We start from the raw sequence: 24,600 nt of genomic DNA, 5'->3' as shown, positions 1-24,600 counted from the left end.
GTGTGCATGCTGAGCGTACACCAGAACAGCCAATTACTTTCACTTCTTTGAGGTGACACAAGGTAGCTGAAAACCAGAGATCACTTGCATCATTCTTACTGAAACCCTTTAAGAGTTGCTATGTGTCTTAAAACTGTACTTTCCATTTCACAGATTAGCTAGTTTTTAGAAACAGTCAGATATACATGAGCTGGGAAACATTGCAGGAAGAGGGAAATTGTTAGCCATCCCTTCAACTCATCCAGGGTAACCCTGCACAACACAGCAGAGCAGTAATAGAGTCAGGCTGGAAGGAGAGAGGAGACACTGACAGTTCTTCATCTTTTTCTTTTCTGTCTTCTCAGCAAAGGCTAGAAAACCAAATGCAGACTGTAAGTTAGGCCAATTTTTACTCGTGATTTCTGCTTGTTTGGCAAGATTAATTAAGGTCTTCAAGAACAGCCCAAAAGAAGAGGAGTGATCATCACTGAGGTACTAGGGTTGTAGTCCAGGTTAAACATGCAGTGGTCAGGAAATTCATTAAGTCTGAAGACTTATTTTTATGGCCATATTAATCTATTACACTGTGGCTGTCCCACTGAATAAATTCGATAGTAGAAGGATTGATCATCCAAAGTTGAACATCTGGCATGTTTGTTTGGTGTGAATAAAACCTGAAAAATGAGACTTAGTCCAAGTCATTCTCTGAGCACAATTGCTCTGCTAACAGTATAAACCTTGTCTCATTCTTCTATATAAAGCTGAAGAAACCTATGTACACAGTGTTCAGTTTGTGCCAAGATTACAGCAACTGAAGCTGTATAGCTGAGCAAATGTCGTCTCACTTCATAAAACGACTTAACACAAAGTAAAAAGATGGTGTAGGTTATTGTAAGAAAACCTTTTCCTCATCATTAAAAAAGATGATGAATAAGAGGTCTCCAATGTCATGAACAGCATGGAGAAGGTAAACAGACAATGGACATTTATTCTCTCACATAACACAGCAATTATGTAGCACAAAAGCAAATTGCCAGCAATGGGGTAAGAAACAACAAAGGAAGCATTCCTCACTGCTGCCAAAAAATATTATTACTGTAGAATTGATTGCCACTGGATGATACAGGTGCCAAATACACAGACAATTTGAAAAAGAATTGGACAAATTCAAGAAGGATAAATCTGCTTGCGGCTGTTAAAATGGGATAGGCTGACTGCTCCCTCTCCAAACAACTGATTGCCAAAGCTGCTTGGTGAAAGATCACTCTCAGTCCCTGCTTGGTATTGTTGCCCCGTGGCATCTGTCATTGCAGACAGCAAGTGGGACAAGATGAACTCCCATAGGTTCGTTCTTACATTTTTGTAAGTTGGGCATTCCCCACTGGACATGTGGAGAAACGACATAACCTGTCCCTCAAACAAACCCCTGGAAGCTGTGGATGTAGCGGGCGGGCAGAGGGAAGTCAGCCAGAACGTACGCGGCCTGGTGTATGGCTCTGGCAAGGCTGTAGCTCCATCTGTAAGTTACCAGCCGCGTCTCTGCTGTTTCAGGCAGCTTGTCAGCTGCTCGTTCTAGCAGCTGTGCCACAACCAGCTTACATGATGAACAATGTTAAACAAACCCCAGGCCCCCTCCTCTCCAGAGCTCACAAGGAATTTCTTAACAGCATACTTAGCCTCCAGGGCCAAGGCGAACACTCCGGCTGCTTCAGGGGCAGCTGCAGACGTTCCTGAGTGACGCAGGGTGCAGTTGCCATACAAGTCTGTGGTAGCCTGCAATGATATTAGACTTAATTACTGAAACCAGCTAGGCCATTTTCCTTGCAGCTACAGACCCAGAAAAACATAGAAAGTGGAGTTCATGTCCTTGTCCTTCAGACGAATTGTGTATTTGTTCCCAGGATCTGTTTTCTTCTTTAGACTTGTGTATAAATTTAAAAACGTGGTGAGAGACAGTTACAGAAGGTGGGAATGCAAGAATAAATTACGATGTAGGAAAACAATGTTCATTGTCACTTAGGACTTATATGGATATCACTTAATTCCTATAAACACAGTTTAACCGAAGGCCTTACGTTTCCCCATGGTTATCATGCAAGTTGGAAACTAGAATTGGTAAGAGCACCGAGATTTCTAACATTTGTGCAAGTCCAAAGCCAGGACCAGTAACAGGCTGCTGCCTTCTATGCAGATTAGTCCCTACAAGAGAGCTGAAGGAAAACTTACAAGTAAATTTTCTGGTGATAATGAGAAAGGTGCCACAGATCATTTCAGCTGACACCAGCACAGTGCCAATACCAGAACAGAAACCAGTATTTTTCCTTCTGCTACTGCACACCGGCCTTTAGGATGCTGCAATGGACAAAATCTTTGGGGTTTGAGACAGGCCACGGAAAATGTATAGCTGCCTTTGGCAAGGGCTGACCTCGAGTTACCACCCCTCCATTTGTCACTCTGAATTGGACTAAGTCCTGGCTACGGTGGAGGTGCTGAAGAGCAGTGATCAGTACAGTGGAAGAGAATCTCAGTTACACTCAAACACTGCCTACTTTCCAGTAGTAACTATGGCCCCAAAAAGGACTTGAGCATGATTCTCCATGCTGCTCTCACTATGAGACTGTATCTCTGAGGGTAATCTGAACCTCCACATTTCCTCTGTAGGTGACTGAATGTCTGTCTGCTCTGTACAGCTTCCAGTGCAGCAGAAGTCTGGCTCGTGACTGCTCCGCCAGCACAATTAAGGATGATTTCAGATGTCAATGCTTTTCATTTAGATTTTTACAGAGACCTTTTATCACACTGTCCTCTGGAAAGAGGGCAATTGAACTTTTAAATCTGGTTTCTGATAAAGGAAAGCACCAGCGATATGAAGCTCTAAGATATGGAAGATCATTGCTGTCCTCAATGTTAATCCCACATCTCCTCAGCTGACAGCTCTGACACGATCACATACTGCAGATGAGAAAAATATCCATCTCAACAAAGGACCATCTGCTGCTCCAAAGCAGACAGAGTTGTAATGGGTCGTGGGAGTGCAAAAAGACAGCAGCGACAGGACAATAATATCTGGACTCACCACACCAGCCTCCGGATTTCTCTTCCTCCCGTTACTAAAGGTGGAGGCTAGGGTTGAAGAGCAGCTTTCATCATACAGAGCTGTCCGTCCGTCATTTATAGCGGAATTGATGGAGATTGTCCACATGCTTGATGCATAACCATCACAGTTACAGTCATCGTAGCTGCCCCCATCTCCAGAAGCCCAGACATAGATGCTTCCTTTCCCGCCCCGGCCCTGTGAAAAGGGAAAATTGACCCTTTTAGGTTAAATTGCAAATAGGAAACAGCACCCAATTTGAACAGCACATCTAATTGTGAAGCTAGCCATCTCTAAAGGAGAAAACTGGTCCAAACAAAATATACATCAACCTTAAGCTGAAATAAAATGGACTTCTACAGGTTATTAAATCTAGTTAACTGGCAGCCACAGCCAACTGTGCAACTTCATGCACACAGAGCGTTTCCATTTATCTCCTGTTTTTCTTGATGCCCTGAAGGCTTCTGTGCCAAATGCTAAGACATTTTATGGATTCATTAGCACTTATGTCAAGGCCTAAGTGCTATGAGGAAGGTGTTCTTTTAAAAGGGATGTAGGTCATCTCAGACACTAGGCTTGTAAGATCCAATTAGGTTTGGGAAATGGCTAAAAAACCCTGCAAAACTGGCACCTTTTTCCTCTCAATAGATTTTTCTCCATAAGTGTCATTGTCTCAGAGTTGTTTTTCTGGCAAACCAGCTTCTACCACTGAGTAGAAAATAAAGTTATGAAATCATATGAATCATCTAGAGAAAGAAAGCCTACTGAAACCACTGCACAGTCCAGAGATGGATGGGAGAGACCGAAGTTGAAGGGCAGCTATAAAAACTCTGACCTTCCTGTTGGTTAAAGGAAAGACATTTGTATCCTCTTCCTCATTTTCAGATAAAGAAGTGGGAAGGGACCAACGCAGCTCCTTCTTCTCAGCCCATGCTAAGAGAGAGGTAGAGGCTGCCTGGAAGAGCGCGAGACCTGAGAACCCCAATACCTGGAGAAAGATCAGTGCCACTGAAAGCAAGGCTCGGGGCCCCCACCAATTCCAGCACAGCCACAGTTTTTCTCCCTGTGTTTTGACTAATGTAATCCAATGTTTACTTCCAACAGCATCACAAGGGTGCAAGGCCTCAATTTAACATTCTGTTTACACAAGTTGGGCAGAAAATGAGAAAAATTATCTTCTGGCCTCTTCATTGTCCAGCAGGAGATGGAAGTTAAGGAATACACAAACGTAGCAACTTGCAGTGGTATTTTAATAGGGAACCTTTTCTGCAAGGAATTTAAATCAAATCTGAGCTCCCAGCAGTAGCTTCTATTTTTCATCATACCCCACTGAACAGAGCAACCTCATTATTTCAAGCATGTTAGTGAGTCGCATTATAATCTATTGAATTGCACAGCAGGTTTGCTGCCACTGGGGTACATAACATCTCAGGACAGAGATTTTCATAATAAAGATGATAACTATGAGAAAGCCTACTGAAATCAGCCTGAGAACTCCCACAAAGATCTAAGATCAATCATTTGTGTTCTAAGGGAAGAGGACACTGTTGCAAAAATACATAAAAACAAAACAATTCCAGCAAATTATTAAAAAAAGCAAAACAAACAAGCAAAACACCCTGCACAATGAAAACAGTTATGCTTTTTTTCCAATTTTTTATATATCCCATCTTGCACTCTGACTGCTGTTACCTTACAGAGCCCAAATGTGGTCTCTGGACTCGCTTCCCAGGCTACATCACAAGCTTGCCATTGTGCCCACAGCCCCCATCACAGCACCTTGCCACCGTCTGTGCCTTTTGGACAGCCTCAGGGGCAGCTGGAGCACGTTTCCGTCCATCCCCAGAAGGCAGGCTGCTGCCCAGCACAGAGAGCAGGTGGCTGCAAGTGCCAGAAACAGGACATTTGGCATGTTACGGACCCGTTCTTCAACAACTCTTTCTTTCCAGGGAAGAAGGGAGATGAAACACACCATTTTCATGCAATAAATTCACAGAAATAGTTTGGTACCTAGAAGTTAGCCTCTGCCACATTCAGCGTAGGGAAGCAGACTTGGCCCTGCCTGCCAAATTGTTCCATGCTGCCAAAAGTGGGAATCGCTGCAAAGCATTACCCCCCATGGCTGGGGTTGGTGGCAGAATGGCATAAAACAGGCAAAACAGATGTTGGAGGGGTCGGGTAGAATCCAGAGAGGAACTGAAATCTGGGCTTGAGCAGGAGCAGGTTTTATGCATGCAATTAGTGTAATGGGAGAATGGTCTTAGGATATCACTTCTAGAGCAGTCACATCCACAAGCATGGCTTAGTGTTGTTGGTTTTTTTTAAAGGAAAAAAAAAAGTAATTTACCTCTTAACATTCTAATTTCAACTTCATTTCCCTCTTAGCCAGGACCAGAAAGAGAAGCAATCAAACGCTATTGGAGTAAGCTGATGGCAGTCCAAGTGCATTATTTGCAATAATGCTTAGGACTTGTTTGCTTACATTTCCCGCTGCCAGACCCGCAGTAGCTGGATAGCTTGCACAGGCAAACTGTTTGTTGCCTGTCCTTAAGCACTGTTCCAAGTACAAGGCAGAAATATACGGCTTCAGGGCGAGTGAATTTTCAATTCTCTGGATGGTATTTGTCTAAACCAGAAAAATCTCAGTGGGGTCAATTATGTGTCACATTCAAAGCCAGCTGAAAGCTCCTGTTCGTATCTCAACCCTAAATGAACCTCAAAAGTATCAGTGGTGTCACTCAACTTAGGCTGCTGTACATTTAGACCAAAAACGACTGGAGAAGCTGCCAGTAATGTACGGTAGAAACACCAGAGGGAGTCTGCAGGAAGATTTAGGAAGAAGAGGGAAGACTGCAAGATAAGATACATTTCAGAGAATCTTTCCTCCAGAATCCTGTTAAAACTTGCTCATTTCCCCCAAAAGCAATGCAGAGCAGGCAGTCACACTTCTGAGCCATCTGAAGCTGTAACTCACGCTTAGAGCCGAAAATGGATCTCAGTGCATTGGGGAGTAGCCCAAAAGAGGCCCACATCTCAACTCACACTAAGCCAGAACTAAATCCTGGGCAAGGCTAAATGCTCAGAAAGTCACAGACAGTACTGAGAAGCACTCTCCGCAGAAACAGCAGGCTTTCTATTTCCAGTGTTCTTCGTGGGATGCTGTGCTACCGACAAAAAATATCTCTGTGAAACTTTATTACCCATTTTCTCATCTTCTAAAGAGCATAATCCCAGTAAAACATCTTTACTCAACTATCTTGCAAAAGTGAGCTGGCAGGGGACTGCAGGCTAATTCATTTTAGGTAACTTGAGGTACATCTTGGGCTCTTTTTCCCTTGTTATTGTGTTCATTCGTCACGCTTGCTGGGCGAGTGCCTAAGCCAGTGCTTCTCAGTTTTGATTCCTGGATCACACTTTCTAGATAAAAACTGGTGGTATTTGACAAATAGATCTCCTCCAGCTTCCCTGACCTTTCCTGTCAAGGCTGCAAGTGCTCGTGTGAGTAACAGCTGGGCCTCTAACACGGCACAGCCTCTGCTTTGGCTCCTCTCATTTGTTTCCTCCAGAGCCTGGCCGCTGGGGTTGCTAAAGCTGGATGGAAGGAACATCGTGGTCTTTACAGCATATTTCTGATGCAGACCCTTCTCTTTGGCCTAATCCTTCAGTCATAGATCGGGATCAGCACTAAGTTTCCAAGCAGGACAAGCATGAAAACACAGAGCAGACTCCTGCCACGCATCACGGAGTGCCGTGCAGACGGAACGGCAGCAGGGTTATCCTGCTCTAACTGGCTGCTGCTGGTGGCCCTTGGCTGGTCTGTCTCACCCCGCGGTGTTCGGTGAGGAGGGAGGACAGGCTGTTCTGGCAGGACCAGGAATGCCCTTCTCCCTCTTCATGGCCACACACTCGGCTGTTATGCAGAGGACGGCCATTACTTGGAGCTGCGTTTCAGTCAGGCTTCCTCGTGCTTTCATCTCATATTTTGTTGACTTCAGTAACTGGCTGACTGGTTTCTCCTAGCAGACTTCTAAAACTAATTGGGTCAAGTAATTATCACCCAAGTACAAAAGACTGTTGCATATCAGATAGTCAAAGAACTGGGCCCTATAATTGTCAAACCCTAACAAAATGCTTTATGTAATTTACTCCAGTCTTTATTAGGTCACAGAAGAGTACTAAACTCCCATCCACCAACCCCCAATTAATTGTGCAAATGTTAATACTTCCTTTGGCTAAAAATAATGCTTGAGCAATTTTCTATGCCTAAATTACTGTTGAGACTGGATAGACTTCTGTTATCCAAGAGAAACGAATGAAAAAATACAGTTTTGGTGAAGAGAGACAGCAGGGAAATGGGGAGGGAACTTGGAAAATGTTGAGAAAAAAACTTTTAACTAAAAATAAAATAAATCAGCCTGCTCAAACATTTCTTCTTTCTCTCTCAAAATTATTCTCTGATTTAAATTTGATCTGCTTCACTAAAGCGAGCAAGAACTCAATGACCTGTGAGAATAAGCAAAATACTTCAAGTGAAATGCTCTGGCTTGGCCTAAACTAGCCATGCCTTTTTGATCCTGGGCTGTGTTCTGCAAGTGATAATGCATTGCTCTAGTCCAGCAGTTCTGCAGGCCTAATTCTGGTACTGCTATCATAGGTAAAAACCAATCACATCTTCTCTTCAGTAGTTCTGAGCTAGACTTTCAATAGGAAAAAGACTTTAAACATCCAATTTACTTTCCACCAGCGGTGGTGCTGGTTTCTCTGCGCAGACTTCCCAGTGTGTGTGATGCTCCCTGGCCTCACAGTTTCACCTGTGGTTCTTGCAGCGCTGTGCAAAGGTTCCCGGCCTTGCTGGGAGGCAAAGGCACATGGCTGCTGAGCTGTGGCACAGAGATTAGGCAGAAAACATTCCTGGGGTCAGTGAGACAGCAAAATCTACATTTTGAGGCTAAATTAGCATCTTGTTTCCTTAGAAAAACAGTAATTTACATGTCAATAAAGACTATTCACATTTGGAACTTAGAAATAGTGCCATGTAGGCCCACGCTATTGCAATACAGCAGCTTTCTGCTCTTTACATGAAAGTCATTTGACTCTTTATGAAGGGCAATATTTAACCCTGTTGTAGGAACACATGAAGCACAAATGTTACAAGAGCCAAGGTCCTCAGGTGACCAAGGCATCCCTGAAGCAGACAGTATCACAACAGAAATCAGGGGCACTTGGGATTTGCTCCTGTCCTGTCCTCAGAGAGGCATGGCCGTTCCCTGAGCCATGGCAGGAAAGCAGATGGTCACAGACAGATCTCCAAACCCGGGCCATGTACACAGTGAAAGGTGGTGTATCCCAGCACAAGGTCAGAAAAGCTGGTCAGGCTGTTTTACCAAAGCCTGAAAATCCCTCCTACCTGATAAATGGGGCAGCTTCAGAATACCAAACAGATATAATACACTCATGTGGGGCTATAATGTGGTTTGATTTCCAGACACAATAGCAATATGACAGTAAAGGGCTCCCAATGTATAAAGAAGCTTGTAAGGCTTCCTTAGAAATGGAGTAATCAGAAGGCTGCCGTATCATAAACTAATTCCCCTATCCTCGCTTGGCTGTTCAGCCGATAAAATAAAGTTAGAGGCATCTAACTGCATATACTTCAATAACACGCTATCCTCAACATATTTCAAACACGAATGCAATGTGCGTGGCCTTGAATGGAGGCAAGTGAGAAATATTTCATTTTTAAAGCTGTCCTTTCTTCCTTCATTGGTGAGCCCAATTACAGAGCCATGATGAGACTATAAATTCTTAATATTGTTCCCTTGGCAATTTATACTCGTGCAGCATTTTCTTAGGTAGTACCATATTATGGAAGCAATAACACTTGCACCAGCACATGCACAAATGGATCATGGCTTATGTATTCTGGTTGAGCTGGCGAAGTCTCAAGAAATTAATTCAGTCCATGAGCAACTCCTTGCAACCTACTAATATAAAAGACTACATCAAAAAAATGCAATAGATAGGGACCAGCTTAGCTTGATAACTTCTTTTTACTGCTTTAAATTTCTATTGCTGAAGCTGGAAATACTGAAATCATAAAACAGCAAGAAAGAAATGTTTTCTGGGTGTTGCATTAAAGATGGGATGTACCCATAAAGCATGGGTGGAATTAGTTCTTGAGCTAGTTACCTCTTCCTTAACTTACAGTATTAGATGTCTGCTGATATAATTCTGGATATAAGGCACCAGAGAACAAAAGTCCATAATTAAGAGAATTAAGAGAGTTGTGCAACCACTGGGATGCCATCTACTGCCTCTCTCTGCCCCCCTCACCCCAAGTTGTCTGGTCCTCAGGACAGGGAAGCACAGGTCAGACAAGGGAGATGTAAATCACACAGCACTGCTCCAGCCAGCCCTATCTATAAAAGGCTACTACAGACTCACTCCCCCTTCTCTGAAATGAAAGAACCTCTCACTCGGATGATATAGCTAGCTGTATTTGGCACTGCTGTATTTGGGCTGCTTAGTCCCGGGTCCAACACCATGGTTTCTTGCTCTGCTCTGAATTTCAGTTTGTATTTCTACATCTGCAATAATACCCCTCCATAGCTCATAGAGAAAATACACATGCAAATGTACAACACATTAGGGGCAATGCAACTGAGCATATAAGCAGCCTGGTCTCGGTGCAGGGGAAAGCTATCTCAGGACAGCCCAGAACAACGTTAGGCTGGTGTCTTCCTGAGGCTGTAAAGAAACTTATACCTTTTGTCTAGATGCCATAGCCTGCTGCTGTCCACAGATGGCGTCTAGAAGCCAGATAATAAAATCTCATGACATAAATCCATTGTAGCTCCTGGCAAATGTGTCTAGAGAAAGAGCGAGCAGCAGCACATGCTCTCTGGACAGCTCTTTCACCAGGCACAGCAGCGTTTGTCCCTGAGCCGGCTGCAGGCCACCCTCATGGATATCTGACTCGAGCACAGACTAGTGCGGTCTCTTGTCACAGCTGGCAGCCAGCACTGGATGCCTTGCAGCCCAGGGATGTTTGCGTGTATGAAACTATTTCAACCTGTACTCTCAAGTGCCCATGGTGAGCTCATTTATCTTTGCAATGCAACTACCACTATTCGGTGACCTGGTCACACTGCAGACTACTGACCCTGAACAGAAGTCATGAGATAACACAGTGAAGAGCAGATTGTGTGAAAAATGCTTGGGATCACAGCTAAATAACAAAAAGCAGTCTGAGTTCGCTTCCCAACACCTCCTGATTGTGCGTATTACACCAACACCAAGTTCTCACACGTGCCATCCCATTGTGTTCAGCCGTAGAAGTGCAATTAGTAAAGAGAGCCCATAAAGGAATTGCCAATGTGATGGACAGATTCTCCAGGCCTTAATTATACTATTTACTGTTACCTTTATTTATGCTATTTATCTCACAAGTGAAGATAATACTGAAGTGACAGTTTGATTAAGATAGAAGGTAAGAATGATCTTAACAAATGCCAGGAATGGGAAATGGAAGAGAAAGAAGGTTTATCAGCCTTAGCCCATCTGGTTATGAATGCATGCCTTCAAGCCATATAAACAGACATAAACAGACACACAAACGAGAAGTCTCCGAGTTTCTGCAGTTATCATCGTGTTAAAATCACCAGGTGAGTGTTTACCCCAGGCATCCCTGCAGCTCTGGAAGGAGGATGCCAAAAGGACAAGACAGTGGAATGGAGTTTGGGGAAGGATGAAACCCTTGTGAGTCTCTCCTTAAGCTGAGTTCCCAAGTATGGTGGCAACAAGGCAGATGTTACCACTGTTCATCAGCTTGGTTAACTGCATATTCCCCATAAGAACTTCATATCACTCCCAATTATTTTTTAGTTTACTGCCGTAGAGGCAAGGATATTGATCTTGCTCTGCGCAAGAGATCTTACATTTCCTTTCAGGACATTTGAAAGTATGGCTTTTAGTTTAACAACACATTTTTATTCTCAGCATGTTGCTTCCTTCCTGCCAATATTTCAGCTTCATCACTAATTCATGACCATCACTCTGGTGAGAATCAGCCCTAGACTAAGAAAAAGCGTTCCTACATTTATTTGTCTCTGTTTGTAAAAGATACCACTTTTCTCTTTAATAACAGTGTTTTGTTTTTTTTTAATTCTGAAAAATGATCATAAATTAGATTTACATTTGTATGGCCAATAGAGAATTTGGTGCATAGACTGTAGATGTAAGCTAGGTAGAATGGCAATACATCAAAGGCTTGTCAGTCTTCCTTTACATGCAGGGAAGCCTGTAGTGGGATTTTCAAAGCACTGTGGAGAGTACCCAGCATCCACTGAAACCCTGAAATATCCTGGGAAACCTGGCTCTCCATGAAAAGAAACTAGAACAAATTACACCCCAAAACTCTTCTATGACAGGAAAACGTAATGCACATAACAAGGGTAGATAAAGCTGTGAGCACAATGCGAAGGGATTTATTTGTGGGGAGCTGTCTTTTTTTTTGTGTGTATATTGCCAAGAGATAGCTGCGACACCGTCACTGTAAAATTAAGTGTAATCATTCCTCAACAACAATTTCTTTCTTAGGTAGAATGCAGTATTATCCCTTCTGCTCTCCAATTCTGCAATGGCTGTTTGACAGAACTGTTTTCCTAATGCAGGCTCGTCTGTTCATTTTATGCTTTCTGATATGGTATGAGAGCAATCCTTCCCAGAGGGCAGCTCACCATCACCATTCTGTCTTCTTAGCAAGCATTAACCCTAAGTTATCCCAGGGTCCTTCTGACCCTAATATTATAAATTATTTCTTAAAGAGAACTGCAAACACATTCAAGGGGAGGGCATTAAAAAAGTTGTATGCCCAACACCCCCAGGTATGGGACCATGACTAGACAATAAAACAACAGAGAAAAATCCCTTCTCTCACGCTGAACATTACAGAGGTGTAATACCAGTGCAACTCCACAACCGAGAGAACATGATGACACAACAGCAAATTAATTGAAAACTCTTTTAAATATCAAGAAACCGAAAAAAAAAACCACTAAAAATTAAAACCTGCTTCTCTTGAGAGGGTAAAATCTCTCATTTTTGATTAGTTTGCAATACCCTGCCTGGGTTATTCATGCCTTTTCTGTTACTTTTTAGACTAGTTCTTCATGGAGCAGAATAACAAAAAAACAGGACAGGAATTTTTCTATAGCCAGATTCTCTGCTCCAACCAACATTGGTGGAAGGACGATCAAGTATCCATTAACTGTAAGACACAGAAGTGTTGCTAAACATAAAACGACCATGTCACACATCGATGAAAGATTCTCCCTATGACAGGAGTATTTAAGGGGATCAAGAAAATCTTTATGGAAACTCTAGACAGATGAAAGAAAGGTATGAGAAGAAAGCCAGCTTGTGTAAGTTGACTTCACGGAGACTTTGAGCTGGTCAGAGGTTTGTAAAGTTTATACTACAGAACTGAGAAAACTCAGGAGAAATTCGTGACAGGTCTTCCTGAGTTATTGGAGTATGTTGCCAAATTTGTAGGCAAGAGCATGAAGATGAGCATGAAGATGCCCATAATTCATGTTATAGGCAAAACATTAGAGTCTCAGGATCTGAGACTGCTTTGGATGCTTCACCACCTACCACTGCAATAGATTTAATTCTCATGTCACCAAACATGGTACACTGAATGTGTTGTTCACAGGGAGGTGGTGATGAAGAGTGGGTGAAACTGGCACAGGCAAGAGGAAGAAATAATTTGGATGGAAAATGAGTAATTGCAGAGCTCCCACACAAAACCACCCCAGATGTTCTGGGGAATTTCAAATCTTTTCATTTTGGAAACCCAACTATAATCCACAAAGAGAGAAGGCTCCTTCCCTACAACAGCAGGAGTAACTGTGGTTGTCACAACTGCATGACACCAAAGAGAGACAAGAGACATGCAAGTTTTGGGTTTTTTTTGGACTGTTTTTGGACTGTTTGTTTCTTTTTTAACTTGTGGCATGCATTTTACCTGACATTCTAATATAGTATACATTTAATAGATTCCAAGATGCCATTGAGTGTCTTTGACAAAAAACAGACTGTCCCTGGAAGGAGCTGAAAGGATGGGAATAAAACAAGGAGGTTCCCACTACTGGGGAATAATATTACTCCACAGACAGGGTGGTACAATCACAGCTGTAATTATGATCACATGAGTGATCTGTGTCCGAAATGACAATTAAACTGGTAGCACACCAAAACAGACAACGTGACGTCAGTAGTACAGCTGGCATCTTTCAAAGCAGGGGCTATTTACAGGCCTCTGGAGCCAGGATGTGATCAGGCTCTTCCACTTTGACTGCAATAGCATGTGAAAAGCATATGTAAGCTGACTGGAGAAAAATACAGTTCCACGCAGGAGAGCACAGTATCCTGAGACTGTGCAGTAAAAAAAAAAATCCCACAATAGTGCAGAGAGAATGTCAACGGACCTTCGAATATACTGAAAGTTGGGATAGTTTACACAACTGCATTGTGCTCTGTAACATCTATCGGAGGATCAGGTACGCCCCTGTCACTGGTTTCAGTACAAGTGTGTACATATCATTCTGCCCCGATACCTTGATTAGTTAATAGGATTGTTACCTTGTTCACACCATCCGCCATCGCTTGCAGTGTTAGCTCTCTAGGTCCATCCACAGTCTTTCCATTATCAGTTGGTCCCCAGCTGGCACTGTATATATCTATGACTTGGGGCATATGACTGATAGAGGAAGCCTCAATAATGTCTGTCATAAATGGCTGGTCGAGCATTCGAATACCTGTGGGTTTAATCAGCATAAACATGAATTATGCATTACCCAGGCCAAGATGAAAGCTCAGCACCTGGTAAGTCCCCCAGTTACGGGTATTTTCACGCATTCAGCAATTCTGCACTCGTCATTCACTTTTCACCAGGGTGTGTTTACCCAGCAGGATGCCGGCACTTAAACACCCAGCCGCAGCAATGCAGTGTGGTCCAGAAAGAGAGAACTCCTTACTGCTTTCTAATTACAGAGTATCTTTCACCTACTATTTGAAAACATTTGTGTTCAGCAATCTCACTTTTAATATTATTTAAATACTATAAAATGCTATTTAAATCATAGTTTTAAGTTTGTTTTACCCCAAGTAAAACCACGACACAACTAAGGATAAGGATTACCACCACCACTCAACGCCCTGTAATTTATACTCAGTGATGTGTTGACACTTCATTTGTTTTTCAAGTCATTTTTCTGTTTAATTTGGTTCTTCTCTAGAATTTAATCAGGAAGGGGAAAGATAGTACACCATGATTTCCTGGAAAACTATCCATGTCTCAACATACAGACACAATAGTAAAGCATGGGCAGTATTTGTAGGAAAAAAATAAAAATAAAAATAAAAATAAAAATAAAAATAAAAATAAAAATAAAAATAAAAATAAAACCTGCTTGCTATAACCCATATCGCAGTAGAAATTGAGTTAGAGTTTATGCGATACGATCCAAGGACATGTCGACTTCATAAGATGTTGGAGAGCTGGCCACAAGCAAGCCAGAGTGTATGACGAAGATGGCAGTGCAAGCCCTTTCATTCATCATACCCCTCACAGGCCAGTCGCACTGCTAGCTAACCTCTCGGCCTTCGGATGAGACCCGAGTAACCAGAGACACATTCCAAATCTCATTTATAGCCTTGAGTTGAAATTCAGTGTTTTTCCCAACAGCTTCGGGACAGAGATGGGACAGAAATCAATACCACAGAGCCAAACAGTGTGCACAGCAGTGGGGAGCCTGTTTGACAAGCCAGTGCTTTCACTGTATTCCATACAAAATCCGTGTGCCAAATATGAGGCTGGGAAGAGTGGTGTTTGCCAAACAGGCAAGGTATAAACTTCAAATGGAAAACTGACCAAAGCTGAATAATTCCTGATCTGATAATTCAATCTAGAAATGATTAAGTGAACCTCGATGGCAGAGAAATCCCCTGACATGCTTGTAAATTGAAGGTCTGCACTGGAACCACAGAATTAATGATTGATCCTGGGGAGACAGGGGACAACAGGGGGAGCCAAGCAATCTGGCTTGACTTCCGGGAAAAAAAAAAAAAAAAGAAAAATAAAAAATAGATATGAGAATGAAAACACACATTTCCCCAGATCACTGCTTACTAAATTTCCAGTTCCACCTGCAAATGTGATCCCGAATCATGTCAGGTGCAGACTGCCAACTCAATTAACTTCTGATTTTCCACTGACCACAGGGTGGTGCTGTAAGTGCACACCGTCTTCTTGTAGAAAAGGCTAGCGTTCCCAAAAATCAGTGGGGATTCTGCTACGAAGGGGGCAAATCTGAAGGACTATTTGTAGGCTATTGGTCACGAGAAAAGGCCTTCACCTCTTGATTTTTAAACAACCAGCTTGAAGCTGTAGATTTTACTATTAATACAGATGTGAACGTGATGAAATCCCATGCCTCAAATCACATTCGTCTAAAAACAGTTATTGCCAGAATGTGAACTCTGTAAAATGTCCCATCTGTGAAGGAGACATTGCCCCTGCTGAGGGAGAGGGAAAAGCACTAGACCTGCCTGGCCAGTTACTAACTCTCATATGACGTTTCTTGGGTAACAGCTTAGCAAACATTGCTTGGTGTCCTTCTAATGTGGAAGTTTGGCTTTGGATTGTGCAGTGACAGGCGAACGTAGCCTTCCCCAGACTCTTCTGTCACAGCAGCGAACTGGGGACTGGGCCAGCAGAGCAGACCTGCCCTTGCACACCCACTGCTAACCTTCCCCAGGACGCAATGAGTGCATCCACACTGGAGTTGTTAGTGTGGATTAGGGAATGAAATTAAAATTCATAAGCAACCCTCTCCACTTGCTGTGCCCTAGTTAACATCATGGAACAATCTTTCAATGGGAAAAATGGATTTCTTTAGGATGAAACTACACTGGCACATGCTGTCCAAGAGCTCAACTCACTCCAACCACTGCACTCAGTCTATCAGCACAGACAAAAGCTAGTTTGAAGTAAAAATACCCAACACACTTGAGGTGTGAATGCTGGGTGCTAAGCACCACCCAGTTCACTCTGTGCCTCTACTCCTACCGTTCTGCATCCCTTGTTATGAGAGAGGAAAGCAATGACTGCAGAGATTCCCAGCACTGCAGGGCCTGTGCTGTGAAAGCCTAAAGAATACAAACGGCATGGGATTTGCCTTTTCAAGTACAGTTTCCAAGTGCAGCAGAAATTTGTATTTTACCTCCTGCAAAATGAGATTTGTCACAAATGATTCTGCAACAGTGCAGGGAAGGAGCACTGCAAATGGGTGTACAAATGGGATAACATAAGGAGGAGGTGAACTGTTCCTCTGCAATGTCATTAAAGAAGCAAGGCCCTTAGATGAGAAGACAAAGCCATGGAGAAATTCCTCTCTCCTGCTGCTGTGAGAAGTAATAAACACGTGGTCCACTGCCAGCCTGCAGTCCTGTCCTGGGCAATGCTACCTGTCCCTGCAGGAGCAGTTTTGCCTGAGGAGCATTTACACCTTGGATTGTGACTGTACCTGCCACCTTGGAGTTGTACGCGACTCCCACACCACAGATGTTGTTGTTGGCAGCAGCAGACACCTCTCCTGCACATCTTGTCCCGTGGCTGCAGAGGGGAAAACAGAGACACCATGTGAGCCCCAGCTAATTCGGTGGTCAACTGCATGGGCTGAATGAAGATGCATCACCCTGGTCCTGTTTTTGCCTCATTGTAGGCAGGTCCCAGAGCTTCAGAGGAAAACCCTTCCATGGCAAACTACCGAGCGCTGTGCTAGGATCCTTGGATGAGCTCATTCCTTCCTGAAGCACAAATAATCAATTTTCCCTCTGCAGTACGAATGATGCTTGCTCTGAGGTTAACATGCATACTTATGCTTCATTTAGTTCTAAAGTTATTCAGCCCTTTTCTTTTTAACTCTGGCTGTCAAATTCTGTCTTGTTACCAGCTATTAGGCAGCAGAAACAGTCCCTTGAAAGAACAGTGCAGAAATAAGATCAATATTAAGTCCTGTATTTTTGTGACTAGGCAGCGTGACACCTGTTATTTTGAGCCCCACAGGACAAGGTCCAGTTGCCTTTTTGCTCTTCAAATATGTATCAGGAGCATATCCCTGCCCACAACCAAATGCTGTGCAAAGAGGTGGTGCAAGATCAAGCTGGAGCAGCAGAAGAGAGCCACATGGGTCACTGCATTCCTCGGCACCAGAGCTGTGGCCTGGCTGGCCAGACCCAAGGGCACCTGTACCCTCCTCTTCCAGCCCCTAATTCCCACGAGAGCCACAAGCAGACAAGGGGCTGCAGCTGTCAGCTCGCAGACCTCCTGCTTTCAGCTCAAATGGGAAATGTCTCTGACACCGAGGTCCAGGTTCAGGCTGCCACGTGGCGTTTCAAGAACACTTGGCATCTCTGAAGTGCTTTACAGCTCTTAACGGAGACCCTGAAGCTGCTGGTGGCTTTGAGGCAGGCTTGCAAGAAGGCAGATTGCATTTTTCTTTCTCCTAATTCATCACAGAAATTAAACCACAGAGAAGATAAATAAAGGCAATATAATATAGTTTTAAAAAATAGCACAGCAGCAGAGCAACTAGCAAAATCTATGCTGATGACAGTTTTTTTAAGATGGTCCATCAATATGAATCCTTCCTACCGCTCACATCCACCCCTCTGTGCATTACAGCTGGCACTGCTCCTACAGCATGCTAAGGATTCATGCAATTAGCTGTGCTGTGTTGCGAAAGCTATACAGAGTCCCAGATGAACCACCCCTAGAGGCAGCAGGATTGTTTTCTTTTAATCAGCTTTTTTCTCCCTCTCTCCCTTTAAGCACCTCTGGCAAAGGTGAGTGTAAAATTAATAAAGGGGTGAGAAGCATCACATCCCTTTTACTGCTGCACTTGGAAGAGTGTGTTTTTCAAGGTAGCTCCAAGAAAGAAAATGACTGGTCTCATATGGACAGTGTTGTGATCACGATCTCATGCAAGTTCCTTTTACAAAGGGGGGAGAGGGGTGAGTGATACAGACTTCTTATTCAGCTGCTGGAGAAATTTCTTTCAACATTCAAGCAGGTTTTCCCTCGTGCCCTTGTTCAAGGAACTGTGAAAAAAATATACGGTTGCTAGGCATTCGTTATCTAGTCACCTGTGGGCTAGCTCGAAGCCACAAAGCAGAGTAAATGGCTTTGTTAAAAAATTGGCTTGACTGAGGCTGGGGCACAAAAAAAAAATTATTAAAAAAAAAATGGTGATGCTGTCAGGTGAACTCTGTATCACAGAAGAAAAAACTGTATTAGGGACCGCCAAAAGGTCCTCTTCCCTACTTCTCTTCTCCACCAGTCTGCATGATGGAGCCTGCAAGCAGACCTGTTCCAGCAGCTCAGGGTTTAGACACCATGCTGCTGACTGGAGGGAAAAAAAATCACATGCGAGTTACTGCAAATGCATTTGGTTGAATTATTAATGGCAAATAACAGACTTTTCAAATCTAGCCCTTTTTGCTGTTCATGTATCATTGATAAACCCATTGTGGTTTCTATGAAGTGACCTGTGTCATGGGCCCAAATCACAGCTTCTCTCTCCAATGGTCATCTCATCACCAAATTTCAATCTTTAAAACCAGGGGATAAAAATAATTAAGTCACCTAATACTGCAGCCTCTGAGCCTTTGAGTGTTTGCAATGGGGAAGCACAGCAGGAAGGGGGGCACTACTTCGGGAACGTGCCACTCCACCTGTATCTAAACATGCGAAGAACCAGCAGTAGTGCTGCAGCTCTCCATTACTCGTGTGGTAACGCCGCAGGTAGAAAGAGCTGTTATATCCCTTTGTATGAATTCTCAATTATTGCGTGGTTTCCAGTGTATCGATTGAAAAACTGAGGAGGAGGGGAGCAGGTGTTTTTACCCTTTTAATGAGCGCTGTCTGGAAGCCAAGGGGAGACTCAATGGGATTTTGTTTGAATCCATAATAAATAAAGGCCTTCTTTTTTCTTTAACATCTGAAGAAAACAGATTTCCAAGATAGTAAATAATTTTATGCCCAGCAAACTCTGATCTGGGTGAGAGAATATATTGAATACAGAGGCTACAGGAGTGAAAATAATTATTTGTTATTTATGTCCCGGCAGAAATTCATAATCTCGGTGCTGTGAGATGGGGAGCCTTGTGCACACTCACAACGAGAAGTCAGAGGGCTGTACAGCGAGGCCGAGCTATCCCTGATGTGCACAGGTACCTCCACACGGCACACTGTGGTCCCTGCCAAGCTCCCGAACGTTATGTAGGAGTAGGTGGTGGAGTCACAGCTGCTTCCCAAAGTGGGCACCAGAAATCCACTCTGAGTGCTGTGGGGCTGCCTCTGCTTTTGGGAACTGGGCTTGGTTCAGGTTCCTTCACTGCCCTCACTGCTTCTCACGCTCCAACACAGCCCTGCCCTGTGTTGCACCCAGCGTCCCCCATCCCAAAACGGCGTTCTCCTTGCTGCCTTGGTCCCCAGGCTGTGCTCTGAACACAGTCAAGCAGAAAGTCCGGGGAGCATGGGAATAAATACCCTTGCCGCCCAGCCATCTGCGCGCCTCTGCTGGGAACAGCAGCCAAACTGCCTGCCTGCAACTCCCTGCCCGAAGCAGCAAATTGTCCCCTTCCAAAACCCACCGTGCTTGGTTTCACAGGCCAGTGGCTCTTAGATATAGAGGCCAGAGTGCTTCCAGCAGCCTTAAAAAGCACCAACTGGAAAGGGAATCTGTACTTAGAAGCAGAGCAGCTGTGATTAATGAAATACTCCATGCAAAAACCTCTCCCTTTTTTCTTAAAGTCTAATGCTACTTGGCACATGCAGCTGGCAGCTCACAAAAGCCCCTTGGTTCATCTTTTTTAAAAACAGCCCTCCGCTTCTTGTTCCACAAATCACTTGAATTGCTTACACAGAAACATATTCTTTATGGAAAAAGGAATGCCACGCTATCCTACTTTGAGTGTGATCCCCCTGCATGCATAAAATTCAATGGGAGATACATAACTTACTGCAAACTGAGCAAAATGGAGCCTTTATTGGCTTCTTTGAATGGCAGTCCTGTATAACTACTGTCTATCCAGATGCACCTGTGCAGTTACACATATGGATAGACAGACCGTCACAGGCAGACAGTTGTAACCTCGCTGTAATAACAATTCAGGAGTCACAAGTCATGACAATAGCTTATAGATGGGCACATCAGCTTAATTAACAATATAGCATAGAAATCTGCAAAGGAAAACAGCCACAACTACTCCTGAACAACTGGACACAGTGTGTTGGTTCTTGTTTTAGTCTGGACAAAACATGAAATCTCACATCTTGAAGACTTCCTGAATTGTGTAGGCGAGGAATGGACTTGGCATTGAAACAGTCTCATCTCTCTGTCTGCTCAGGAAAAGAAACAGAAAGAGAGATTGCAGTTCTGAATACCTGCATCATGCTATTCTCAATAATTATAGATCAAGTTGCAGGCGACTGTGCTGCTTACTCTGGATTCTTCACTTGGGTGCCTGAAGTTAGGCAGAGGAATCTGGGGCCAGAGACCATAAGCCTTGTTGATTCCAGGATGCTCCAGGCCTGTTTAAAAGACTTTAGGAGGTAACTCTGTCTGCAGTGCCACCTTGCCGAACATGTGAGGACCGCAAACTGCGCCCTGCTATAAAATATTTGATTGCAGCACAACTGGTGTTAATGGGGCTTGGCAGAACACACTTAGTTTTATGAAGTTCCACACTGAAAATGACACAATCTACCATTACCCACTAAAGCTAAATTTAATTTTCCTCTGTGCTGCTCCAGAGCTAAGTGATATCTTTCTCCTACAAAGATCCTTTGCATAAATAAAGCAAGAAAGCTAGCAGACCTTCACAAATTAGAGCCCTAGTCTTTCTCTGACTTTCCATTCACTAATTGGATTCATGCTAGTTTAAAAGTGTCAGATGTCCTTTCCTGAAATGAAGGAGAAATATCACTGGCATCTTGCTTTTGCTGAAAAATGGCAGGACTATAAACGAGGACACCACAGCTCCTAAATCTGTTTGATCCATTCCAGGAAGCCTGTGTCTGAGGTGGAAGCACAGCTGCTCCACATCTTTGTTGTGCCACCCTGACTGAAGTAAAATTGATTTCTTTAGAAACAGAAACAAACAACAACAAAACAATCTACATCCAAAACTCAAGAGGCCATTCATGCAGCCATACTAAGTTAGAGATGAAAACCACATCAAATAGGTCTAATGTATTTCTATAAGCACTATGACTGAGCCCTGAAACTCTTAAAATATTCCAACTTCTCAGTGCTGCTGTTATATAAATGCTGATGGCATCAATTACACTCAAATCTAGATGACATTTGGAAACTTCCTTGAAAATACCCTGAAACATGTTTTGCAAATTGAAGCCAGAACCTGTCCGAGACCCTGGCGAGTATGCTGAAGAGCCAGAGATGCTGGAAGCTGAGATCACCAGGTACTAAACACACCTTATACGTGCGCCTTGGACTCTGCACCCTTGACTATGTTAACATCTTGCTAGGAGCAATTTTGTCTGGCAGAAAGGGCATTTTATGGGATAGATGCAGAAGCCAGAGATTTTTTATTTTATTTTTTTAAGAACTGTCAACATGTTTCTGTTCTATTTTAACCAAAAATGAGTTTGGGGAAACAAAAAGTTTAAGTTTCCTGAAATCTGAAGCCTTTTCTTTTGGGCCATTCATATTAATACCATATACCTTTGAGGACCAGACATTCACGAGCTGAAAAGTGGTTAGGTTCAGAACATACTGAAGGAAAAGTGGGTCTTGGACAATCTCGCTGTGTTAGGGAGAAACAACACAACAAACATAGCTGCACTGTTGATTCCTGGCTTAAAACCCAACGGAACAGGTTCCCAGTCAATGGTGCATGGACTTTAATTCCTCCAGCAGTCTGAAATATCTCAGAATCAAACCCTTAAATGCTGTCCATGTACACTACCCTTAAATCATAGTGAAAGGATAGATGTTTCAGAACTTATGTAAAATTTAACTGTTTTCAAGCTGGTTATTTTACATCACACTGCTTTTTAGTCTTAGTTTACAATCAAGTGAAAAAGCTGTTCCCTCCCCCAAAGCCTTTTCCTGTCAGGCTCCAGTTGCACAAAATTCCTCCTTGCCGCTTACTCTCTTTAAAATTAAATAGTGGTCATACTACATCAGATGCAATAGATGGGAAACCCATCAAGACTGCATTAAACCTACAGAGCTGGGTTATCATAAAGTCATAGACTAGCTCGCAGAAAATTTTATGTGGCTGTCACCCATACAAACAATGCAAATATATACTCTTCTGAAGCATCAGCTTCATCTAAAAACATAATGAACCATTTATAAACTGCTTATGAACCACTGTTCGACATTATCTAAAAAATAGAGTTAGAAGTAATCTCTAATTTTTAAGCTGTAATGAGATTGAAGCTTCTGTTTTGGCAACCACATCATTTAGTAGAAAACAAACATTCCACAAATATCAGCAAATACTTATCATTTCCTCTGCAAACTGCAGTGAATGGCAGGTCAATTGGAAGCCATTTACCTGTTAAACCAGTCATCTGTGTAGCGGGGATAAGGGTAGGGATCATTACTGCTGAAGTCGTAGCTGGCTTGGGCATTCTGCAAAACACAAAGACATTCAGGGATTTAGCAGAAAGGCAGACATGCAGGGCAAAGTGGGACACATTGCAGGAGCTGGGAGTCATTAGTAATCTTTGTTCTCTTCTTCAACCTCTGAGATGCATTTGGATGCTGGTCCCTGTAGTGCTGCACATTTCCCATACCAGAAAGTCTGGGGAAAGATGCTCTTTGGGGTGCAAAACCTCCGTTAGTATTGCCCTACCAGGGTGGCTTAGCGTGATGTGCTGTGAGACCTCAGGCTACTTCTGAAGCACTGCAGGCCACAGCTCTTCTGGTCCGCTCCCTTAGCACTGGGGATCCTAAATAGCTATTTTCCAAAGACAGTTTCCAAACTGAAGACCTCACACTGTAAGTAGTGATGACCAACTGACACTAATACCTTAGTCAATATATCCATGGAAAACTTCATTAGGTGGTTTATGTTTTTATTTCCCCTTGGAAAGAAAATGTCATCCTTTCTCTGATCCCATCCAAGATTCGGCAAGAGCCCTGATTGGTTACATTTCAGCGAGCATCAGCTCAGACACTGGACACCATTTCAAAAAGTACTTTATCCACCGGGATCTTAAGTACAGCTTCAGGTTAATTTGACCACCTCACCACTATCTACATGCATATGTAAGTGTTAGGTTACTCAGTGTGGCAGGAAAAAAACTAAATCCTATTTTTCAAACAGTGATGGAAATTACCAGACACTTGGGATCTTCCATCCTATAATTATCTTTTAAAAAGTAATTTGCATTACTAAGACAAGCAGATTTCTACAATCATTTCAATGTCTTAGAACAAACTTCTCAGAATTCAAGCGTGAAAACTATATTAATGGTCAGCACATACATCTGAGAATCCCGTTTGTGTATTTTCTTGATCCTTCAGTTGCTTGAATAGCTTCACAAATGCAGCTTTCAGGCCCTTCTGAAAGTGCCATCCCATGCCTCTCCTTTCCATATAATCTAAACCATTCATTATTTTGCCCCATCAGCAGCATAAAGGACACTCAGCAACTTTTCGATGCTATATTTGAGAACCAAGTGGAAAGTTTCAGAAAGTCAAGTGCCATCTTCTTTCTTCTCTCTCAATGAAAACACATAAACAAAGGGTGACTGAAAATTAAGCTTTTAAAAAATATTTAGAAGCTTCCTCTCAAGTGTATGATCACAGAGTTTATATTTTAATAAACACCATACTCAAGGAACAGAATTATGTTAATTCTTAATTAATATGTACATACATTCTTTGTAAGATTTGGCTGAGCGTGCTATTGAAGATAATTTGAGACTCGTGTATGAATAGCTTTGCTCCTAAAAACATTCCCCTTGAGCAAATTCTGAGTTCCAGGGGTGCAGGAATAGGCAGTCCATTGGTAGCACCAAAGTCTTGGGATTTTAGATTCAGAAAACCCAGCTCCCAAAAACTCTTCTGCCAGAACGAAAGAGACAACGCTGTCCTTGTTCCTCGGAGGGTATAACTAAGTATCTTTCCAGTCACTGCACAGTGGTTTTTTGGGTCATCACTTCAGAAAGCCTGGCTCTTTTTACTCAGTATGGACAATATTCTGTAGTATTTGAATGGAGTGCAGGTTTGCAGAATGTCAATCACACGGTTCGATGCTGTTCTCCTGCTCAGATATATCTGAATCCCCTTGTGAGTATCTTTATTGATCTCTCAGTATCTCTAAACTAGGGCCCTCATTTTCAGCCTATAGCTGAAATTATTAGAAGGCATCTTAAGCCACAGATTCTCAGTGCTTCTGAGTCTCTGTGCTCAGGTGTATGT

At 43.0% G+C, this 24,600-nt stretch overlaps 1 protein-coding gene across 5 annotated transcripts in view; it reads right to left on the bottom strand.

Annotated features, from left to right (window-relative positions):
* Positions 1-24,600, bottom strand: part of PCSK2 (proprotein convertase subtilisin/kexin type 2) — a 101,104-nt gene that overhangs the window by 7,978 nt on the left and 68,526 nt on the right. For all 5 annotated transcript variants that reach the window (XM_083829161.1, XM_083829163.1, XM_083829165.1 and 2 more), the window contains exons 6-10: positions 22,727-22,803; positions 16,663-16,751; positions 13,718-13,893; positions 3,056-3,271; positions 1,652-1,752 (exon numbers count right to left, since the gene is read on the bottom strand). In XM_083829161.1, the coding sequence (XP_083685287.1) occupies positions 1,652-1,752; positions 3,056-3,271; positions 13,718-13,893; positions 16,663-16,751; positions 22,727-22,803 (659 nt within the window). The remainder of the gene's footprint in view (positions 1-1,651; positions 1,753-3,055; positions 3,272-13,717; positions 13,894-16,662; positions 16,752-22,726; positions 22,804-24,600) is intronic.

The sequence above is a fragment of the Anser anser genome, assembly GCF_964211835.1.
Source record: "Anser anser genome assembly, chromosome: 3".
Classification (NCBI taxonomy): Eukaryota; Metazoa; Chordata; class Aves; order Anseriformes; family Anatidae; genus Anser; species Anser anser.
Note: the sequence above shows the minus strand (reverse complement) of the source record. Positions and strands in the feature narration are given on the sequence as shown.